Here is a 9,828-nt window from a genome sequence, read left to right as displayed (position 1 = left end):
AATTATAACTGATATGCAGCTGTGATGCTGCACAATTTATAGTCCAATATTTAAACTTATTTGGGGGAAGGGGGGATTGGGGCAAGTGTTTAAATTGTGCAGTATTTAGCAATCACAATATTCTGTTAGCAGCAGTTGTGATGTGCATGAGACTGTGTGTGTGTGTGTGTGTGACTGCATGTGTGCTAACAAACAAATTGGATGATTCTGATATTAAATAATAAATACATCATGATAAACAATGTGATTAGAAAGAGAACAACTCAACTTAATGATAATTAAAATATTTGTGAATTGCATTATTATTATATCAAATGGAAGTTTGATAAACTTATAAACTTGACTGGGGACATGGTGAAACAAAAGACAAATGGTTTATTATTCATGAAATTAAGCTATAGTTACATAACATTGTTTTTTTATGGTAAATTTGGGTCTAACCATATATTAAAACATTTTGCAATGAATGTGGTTCAATAATTCACACAAAATACACTACAGGTCAAAAGTTTTAGAACACCTACTCATTCAAGTGTTTTTCTTTATTTTTACTATTTTCTGCATTGTAGAATAATAGTGAAGACACCAACACTATGAAGTAACACTTATGGAATCAAATGGTTGAGGTCAGGGGATTGTGGACTCTTCTTCTTGGTGAAATAGCCCTTACACAGCCTGGAGGTGTATTGGGTCATTGTCCTGTTGAAAAACAAATGATAGTGCCACTAAGCTCAAACCAGAAGGGATGGTGTATCGCTGCAGAATGTTGTGGTAGCCATGCTGGTTAATTGTGCCATGAATTCTAAATAAATCACGGACAGTGTCACCAGCAAAGCACCCCCATACCAAAACGCCTCCTCCTCCATGCTTCACAGTGGGAAATACACATGCAGAGGCTCATCCGTTTGTCCACAATGCGGCGGTTGGACGCAGCGGTTGGATCCAAAACCTCCAATTTGGACTCCAGCCCAAATTACACATTTCCACCAGTCTAATGTCCATTGCTCAGATTTCTTGGCCCAAGCAAGTCTCTTCTTCTTATTGGTGTCTTTTAGTAGGGGGTTCTTTCGACCCTGAAGGCCTGATTCACACAGTCTCCTATGAAAAGTTGATGTTGAGATGTGTCTGTTACTTGAACTCTGTGAAGCATTTATTTGGGCTGCAATTTCTGAGGTTGGTAACTCTACTAAACTTAGACCCGCAGCAGAGGTAACTCTGGGTCTTCCATTCCTGTGGCGGTCCTCATGAGAGCTAGTTTCATCATAGTGCTTGATGGTTTATGCGACTGCACTTGAAGAAACTTTCAAAGTTCTTGACATTTTCCGGATTGACTGACATTCATGTCTTAAAGTAATGATGGACTTTGGTTTCTCTTTTCTTATTTTAGCTGTTCTTTCCATAAAATGGACTTGTTCTTTTACCAAATAGGGCTATCTTCTGTGTACCACCTCTAACTTGTCACAACACAACTAATTGGCTCAAACGCATTAAGAAAGAAATCCATTCCACAAATTAACTTTTAAGAAGGCACACCTGTTAATTGAAATGCATTCCAGGTGACTACCTCATGGAGCTGGTTGAGAGATTGCCAAGAGTGTGCAAAGCTGTCATCAAGAAAAAGGGTGGCTATTTGAAGAATCTAAAATCTATTTTGATTTGTTAAACACTTGTTGGTTACTACATGATTCCATATGTGTTAGTTCATAGTTTTGATGTCTTCACTATTATTCTGCAATGTAGAAAATAGTCAAAATAAAGAAAAACCCTTGAATGAGTAGGTGTTCTAAAACTTTTGACCGGTAGTGTATGTGTTAACATGTTATGGGACACAAAGGCACCGTATTGTAAGATTGACCCTCCTGTCGTTTTCCCCTCTGCTGAGACAGAAATAAAGAGCTGAGTCAACTGGGTTCAATTAGAATCACTCAAAGATGATAATAACAGAAAGAGGTGAGTCAACTGGGTTCAATTAGAATCACTCAAAGATGATAATAACAGAAAGAGGTGAGTCAACTGGGTTCAATTAGAATCACTCAAAGATGATAATAACAGAAAGAGGTSAGTCACCTGGGTTCAATTAGAATCACTCAAAGATGATCATAGTAACAGAAAGAGCTGAGTCAACTGGGTTCAATCAGAATCACTCAAAGATGATAATAGTAACAGAAAAGGCACACAAAGAATTATTTAATTCTATTACTGTACTTATTATCTCTCCTTTGTGGATACCCTCGCTGAAGTGTAAGTCACACCGGTGTAGACACCCTTGGATGGGAAGACCAGCTGACTGCCATTCATGCAGGTGACTTTCACGTTGGCCTCGTAGTCGAGGTCGATATTTGCTCTCCCCACTGTGACCTCAACATCCATGGTCTTCCCTGGCGGGATCTTCAGGTTGATGGTATCCGATTCTGTTATGGTCTCTGTCTTCTGCAGGCTGGTGGAATGCTCCACTCCCACGGTCAAGCTGAACCCTGATGTCACCTCGACCAGATCCGGGATCCCTGCTTTGACCGACACACTCAAGGTGGACTCTATCTTGTTGCTGACGGACCAGGAGGAAGTCTTGGTCAGGGTCTTGCTGTATGAAATGGACTCTTCTTGAACCAAGGAGGTGTCGTTGTGGTGAGACAGAGATTTAACATATTCTGGGCTCACCTAAAATAAACACACACACACAGACACACACACAAATATACAAATTGTTCAGACAAGACAAAGACAATTTAAGAACTAGTCATCAGTGAGGAACTGATCAATTCAATTTTAGAAAGCCAACAATAATAACTAGTGTGTGTGTATGTGTGTGTGACTGTCCTAGAAATGAGATGCCTGATGAATGTCGACACCCATATTGGATTACATGTTTTAAAGTGGACAGCCCCCTTAATGTTAGAGCATCGGTAGAGTATTCCTGAGCCGTCTACACACACCTGGGGTTTGAAGAGGGACAGGGTGGGATACCTCATGTCGGTCAGCACGGACGACTTGATGTTGTTGATGAAGAGGAAGCCCATGCAGTCGATGTCCGAGCCAGACCTGCCCTGCAGCCCCAGGCAGATTCCGGACCCCACATTAATGGTGTACTCAGTCTTCAGTCCCCAGCTGGTCATTTTTTCAAAGAACTCCCTGTTCTCACTCGTCGTGAACTTGATGGCACCCAGACGTGTGCCGGCGCCGTTACCCCACAGAGACAGCTTTGTGATGCGCTCGCCGAGTTTGAACTCAAACTCATTGAAAGTGTTAGCCTCTCCAAAGGTCGAAACGCGCCCGTCGGTCAGCTCCACCCGCACAGCTTTGACCTGCCAGCCTTCCACCGCCACTCCGATCTTCTTGAGGGTGGCACCGTTGTTTATGCCGTGGAATTCAAATGGACTACCTCCTCCACCACCTATTAGTTCCAGTGTGGTTGACATGTTGAGTGTGTGTGTGCGTCACGTAACCTGAAATACAAATTTGTACACCTAACTTCAAGCTCCAACTCAAAGGAGATCTGATTCAGACATTCAAAGTACCAAAAGAACATTAAACAACAAGATGAACGGATCAAAAGATAACCAAGGGATATAATGACTTATAATGACCCAGCACCTCCCCACTCTGCCTCCTGCTGTTTCTTCCTGATCAAAACCATGGAGTCCCTCTTCTACTCCCAGCACCTCCCCACTCTACCTCCTGCTGTTTCTTCCTGATCAACACCATGGAGTCCCTCTCCTACTCCCAGCACCTCCCCACTCTGCCTCCTGCTGTTTCTTCCTGATGCAACAACCAGTGGAGTCCCTCTCCTACTCCCAGCACCTCCCCACTCTACCTCCTGCTGTTTCTTCCTGATCAACACCATGGAGTCCCTCTCCTACTCCCAGCACCTCCCCACTCTACCTCATCAACACCATGGAGTCCCTCTCCTACTCCCAGCACCTCCCCACTCTACTTCCTGCTGTTTCTTCCTGATCAACATGGTGACTTCTATGTAATGAAACATATTGTTGTGTAAGTGAGTACGTCTCTATGCACTTCTAAAATTAATTCTGATGTTGCTATAATTACAAATTATTGTACAAATGTTACAGAAGCTACATTGGAATATAATAACCTGCCCTATAATGATGAGTATGAATGTAATAGATGCTCATCAGAATATGATAACCTGACTTCACCTTTCTGAAACCATTTGAAATCGAGGTAAAGTTTCGATTTACATCCAGAAATGAAGTTTAATATTAACAGTCTGTTTAGGAATTCTGACGAAATATGAATGTTAGATCAATTGGACATACTGTATATTTTAAAAAGGTTGACAGACCCGTTATATATAGACAGTGTCAAAAATATTTTAATGCATACCTTGTGAATACTGCAGTCTGTCTTAAAGATTATTGTTCTAATTAATTCAATTATATCTTTACTCTTTCCAGATATTTCAAAGCAGAAACTTTGTTTGGAGAGGTGAGTTCAGCACCATAAACACCTCATATTCTGATCGTAGAATCTATTACATTCATACTCATCATTATAGGGGCAGGTATTATATTCTGATGACGCATCTGTTACATCTCATACTCATCATTATACGGCAGGTTATCATATTCTGATGTAGACACTATAACATTCATACTCATCATTATAGGGCAGGTTATCATATTCTGATGTAGAATCTATTACATTCATACTCATCATTATAGGGCAGGTTATTATATTCTGATGAGCATCTGTTACATTCCATACTCATCATTATACGGTCAGGTTATCATATTCTGATGTAATCTATTACATTCATACTCATCATTATAGGGCAGGTTATCATATTCTGATGTAGAATCTATACATTCATACTCATCATTACAGGGCAGGTTATCATATTCTGATGTAGAATCTATTACATTCAATACTCATCATTATAGGGCAGGTTATCATATTCTGATGTAAGCATCTATTACATTCATACTCATCATTATGGGCAGGTTATCATATTCTGATGTAGAATCTATAACATCATACCATTATAGGCAGGTTATCATTTCTAGATGAGCATCTATTACAGTTCAATCTCTATCATTAAGGGAGGAGTATCATATTCTGATGTAGAACTATAACATTCATACTCATCATTATAGGGCAGGTTATCATATTCATGATGAGCATCTATTACATTCATACTCATCATTATAGGGCAGGTTATTATATCCAATGTAGCTTCTGAACATTTGTACAATAATTTGTAATTATAGCAACATCAGAATTAATTTTAGAAGTGCATAGAGACGTACTCACTTACACAACAATATGTTCATTACATAGAAGTCACCATGTTGATCAGGAAGAAACAGCAGGAAGTAGAGTGGGAGGTGCTGGGAGTAGGAGAGACTCCTGTGTTGATGAGTAAGTGGGGAGGTGCTGGGAGTAGGAGAGGGACTCCATGGTGTTGATCAGAGAAGAAACAGCAGGAGGTAGAGTGGGAGGTCTGGGAGTAGGAGAGGGACTCCATGGTTTTGATCAGGAAGAAACAGCAGGAGCAGAGTGGAGGAGTGCTGGGAGTAGGAGAGGGACTCCATGGTGTTGATCACGGAAGAAACAGCAGAGCAGAGTGGGGAGGTGCTGGGAGTAGGAAGGGGACTCCATGGTGTTGATCAGGAAGAAACAGCAGGAGTAGAGTGGGAGGTGCTGGGAGTAGAAGAGGGACTCCATGGTTTGATCAGGAAGAAACAGCAGGAGGCAGAGTGGGAGGTGCTGGGTCATTATAAGTCATTATTCCCTTGGTTATCTTTGATCCGTTCATCTTGTTGTTTAATGTTCTTTTGTACTTTGAATGTCTGAATCAGATCTCCTTTGAGTTGGAGCTTGAAGTAGGTGTACAAATTTGTATTTCAGGTTACGTGACGCACACACACACTCAACATGTCAACCACACTGGAACTAATAGGTGGTGGAGGAGGTAGTCCATTTGAATTCCACGGCATAAAACAACGGTGCCACCCTCAAGAAGATCGGAGTGGCGGTGGAAGGCTGGCAGGTCAAAGCTGTGCGGGTGGAGCTGACCGACGGGCGCGTTTCGACCTTTGGAGAGGCTAACACTTTCAATGAGTTTGAGTTCAAACTCGGCGAGCGCATCACAAAGCTGTCTCTGTGGGGTAACGGCGCCGGCACACGTCTGGGTGCCATCAAGTTCACGACGATGAGAACAGGGAGTTCTTTGAAAAATGACCAGCTGGGACTGAAGACTGAGTACACCATTAATGTGGGTCCGGAATCTGCCTGGGCTGCAGGCAGGTTCGGCTCGGACATCGACTGCATGGGCTTCCTCTTCATCAACAACATCAAGTCGTCCGTGCTGACCGACATGAGGTATCCCACCCTGTCCCTCTTCAAACCCCAGGTGTGTGTAGACGCTCAGGAATACTCTACCGATGCTCTAACATTAAGGGGGCTGTCCACTTTAAAACATGTAATCCAATATGGGTGTCGACATTCATCAGGCATCTCATTCTAGGACAGTCACACACACATACACACACACTAGTTATTATTGTTGGCTTTCTAAAATTGAATTGATCAGTTCCTCACTGATGACTAGTTCTTAAATTGTCTTTGTCTTGTCTGAACAATTGTATATTTGTGTGTGTGTCTGTGTGTGTGTGTTTATTTTAGGTGAGCCCAGAATATGTTAAATCTCTGTCTCACCACAACGACACCTCCTTGGTTCAAGAAGAGTCCATTTCATACAGCAAGACCCTGACCAAGACTTCCTCCTGGTCCGTCAGCAACAAGATAGAGTCCACCTTGAGTGTGTCGGTCAAAGCAGGGATCCCGGATCTGGTCGAGGTGACATCAGGGTTCAGCTTGACCGTGGGAGTGGAGCATTCCACCAGCCTGCAGAAGACAGAGACCATAACAGAATCGGATACCATCAACCTGAAGATCCCGCCAGGGAAGACCATGGATGTTGAGTCACAGTGGGGAGAGCAATATCGACCTCGACTACGAGGCCAACGTGAAAGTCACCTGCATGAATGGCAGTCAGCTGGTCTTCCCATCCAAGGGTGTCTACACCGGTGTGACTTACACTTCACGAGGGTATCCACAAAGGAGAGATAATAAGTACAGTAATAGAATTAAATAATTCTTTGTGCCTTTTCTGTTACTATTATCATCTTTGAGTGATTCTGATTGAACCCAGTTGACTCAGCTCTTTCTGTTACTATGATCATCTTGAGTGATTCTAATTGAACCCAGGTGACTGACCTCTTTCTGTATTATCATCTTTGAGTGATTCTAATTGAACCCAGTTGACTCACCTCTTTCTGTTATTATCATCTTTGAGTGATTCTAATTGAACCCAGTTGACTCACCTCTTTCTGTTATTATCATCTTTGAGTGATTCTAATTGAACCCAGTTGACTCACCTCTTTCTGTTATTATCATCTTTGAGTGATTCTAATTGAACCCAGTTGACTCAGCTCTTTATTTCTGTCTCAGCAGAGGGGAAAACGACAGGAGGGTCAATCTTACAATACGGTGCCTTTGTGTCCCATAACATAACACATACACTACCGTCAAAAGTTTTAGAACACCTACTCATTCAAGGGTTTTCTTTATTTTGACTATTTCTACATTGCAGAATAATAGTGAAGACATCAAAACTTGAACTAACACATATGGAATCATGTAGTAACCAACAAGTGTTTAACAAATCAAAATAGATTTTAGATTCTTCAATAGCCACCCTTTTTCTTGATGACAGCTTTGCACACTCTTGGCATCTCTCAACCAGCTCCATGAGGTAGTCACCTGGAATGCATTTCAATTAACAGGTGTGCCTTCTTAAAAGTTAATTTGTGGAATGGATTTCTTTCTTAATGCGTTTGAGCCAATTAGTTGTGTTGTGACAAGTTAGAGGTGGTACACAGAAGATAGCCCTATTTGGTAAAAGAACAAGTCCATTTTATGGAAAGAACAGCTAAAATAAGAAAAGAGAAACCAAAGTCCATCATTACTTTAAGACATGAATGTCAGTCAATCCGGAAAATGTCAAGAACTTTGAAAGTTTCTTCAAGTGCAGTCGCATAAACCATCAAGCACTATGATGAAACTAGCTCTCATGAGGACCGCCACAGGAATGGAAAGACCCAGAGTTACCTCTGCTGCGGGTCTAAGTTTAGTAGAGTTACCAACCTCAGAAATTGCAGCCCAAATAAATGCTTCACAGAGTTCAAGTAACAGACACATCTCACATCAACTTTTCATAGGAGACTGTGTGAATCAGGCCTTCAGGGTCGAAAAGAACCCCCTACTAAAAGACACCAATAAGAAGAAAGACTTGCTTGGCCAAGAAATCTGAGCAATGGACATTAGACGTGTGGAAATGTGTAATTTGGGCTGGAGTCCAAATTGGAGGTTTGGATCCAACCGCTGCGTCCAACCGCCGCATTGTGGACAAACCGGATGAGCCTCTGCATGTGTATTTCCCACTGTGAAGCATGGAGGAGGAGCGTTTTGGTATGGGGTGCTTTGCTGGTGACCCTGTCGTGATTTTTAGAATTCATGCACAATTAACCAGCATGGCTACCACAACATTCTGCAGCGATACACCATCCCTTCTGGTTTGAGCTTAGTGACTATCATTTGTTTTCAACAGGACAATGACCCAATACACCTCCAGGCTGTGAAGGGCTATTTCACCAAGAAGAAGAGTCCACAATCCCCTGACCTCAACCATTGATTCCATAAGTGTTACTTCATAGTGTTGGTGTCTTCACTATTATTCACAATGCAGAAAATAGTAAAAATAAAGAAAAACCACTTGAATGAGTAGGTGTTCTAAAACTTTTGACCTGTAGTGTATTTGTGTGAATTATTGAACCACATCATTGCAAAATGTTTTAATATGGTTAGACCCAAATTTACCATAAAAACACAATGTTATGTAACTATAGCTTAATTTCATGAATAATAAACCATTTGTCTTTTGTTTCACCAAGTCCCAGTCAAGTTTATAAGTTTATCAAACTTCCATTTGATATAATAATAATGCAATTCACAAATATTTTAATTATCATTAAGTTGAGTTGTTCTCTTTCTAATCACATTGTTTATCATGATGTATTTATTATTTAATATCAGAATCATCCAATTTGTTTGTTAGACACATGCAGTCACACACACACACACACACAGTCTCATGCACATCACAACTGCTTGCTAACAGAATATTGTGATTGCTAAATACTGCACAATTTAAACACTTTGCCCCAATCCCCCTTCCCCCAAATAAGTTTAAATATTGGACTATAAATTGTGCAGCATCACACGCTGCTATACAGTTATAATTTAAGAGCATATTCTAGTAACTATCTGGCGGCAGGTAGCCTTGTGGTTAGAGCGTTGGGCCAGTAACCAAATGTTGCTAGATTGAAACCCGAGCTGACAAGGTAAAAAATCTGTCGATCTGCCCGTCAGTTCCTAGGCTGTCATTGTAAATAAGAATTTGTTCTCAACTGACTTGGCTAGTTAAACAAGGTTAAATAAAATAAACAATAAAAATAAGTAAGACTTGGAACTCTCCAAATAAAGTGAAACACAAGTAAGTTTAGTGGCGTCTACAGACCATCTACTTCACATTCAACTATGTATCACTGATGAGCATGTTCAGTGCATTTACTAACTCTAGTAACTCTCTGTAGATATGAATTGGACTATCTAAATGAAGTAAAAAACTGTTTAAATAATATGTAATAATCACCTCAACACAGCAATGGAACTATTCGGGCATGAGGGAAATTATGCTTTTGACACTGCAGCACCTGGGGGAATACACTGAACAATAATATAAAT

At 41.0% G+C, this 9,828-nt stretch overlaps 1 protein-coding gene and 1 pseudogene across 1 annotated transcript in view; one reads left to right on the top strand and one right to left on the bottom strand.

Annotated features, from left to right (window-relative positions):
- Positions 1–355: 355 nt before the first annotated feature.
- LOC112074647 (aerolysin-like protein) overlaps positions 356–9,828 on the bottom strand; it is a 24,331-nt gene continuing 14,858 nt past the window's right edge. The window contains exons 2-3 of the mRNA XM_024141771.2: positions 2,934–3,443; positions 356–2,658 (exon numbers count right to left, since the gene is read on the bottom strand). Coding sequence (XP_023997539.2) covers positions 2,209–2,658; positions 2,934–3,416 — 933 coding nt within the window. The 5' untranslated portion in view covers positions 3,417–3,443 and the 3' untranslated portion in view covers positions 356–2,208. The remainder of the gene's footprint in view (positions 2,659–2,933; positions 3,444–9,828) is intronic.
- Positions 4,412–7,225, top strand: LOC112074648 (aerolysin-like protein; annotated as a pseudogene).

This window comes from Salvelinus sp. IW2-2015, unplaced genomic scaffold, assembly GCF_002910315.2.
Source record: "Salvelinus sp. IW2-2015 unplaced genomic scaffold, ASM291031v2 Un_scaffold2737, whole genome shotgun sequence".
Taxonomy (NCBI): Eukaryota; Metazoa; Chordata; class Actinopteri; order Salmoniformes; family Salmonidae; genus Salvelinus; species Salvelinus sp. IW2-2015.
This window is presented reverse-complemented; position numbering and strand designations above follow the sequence as displayed.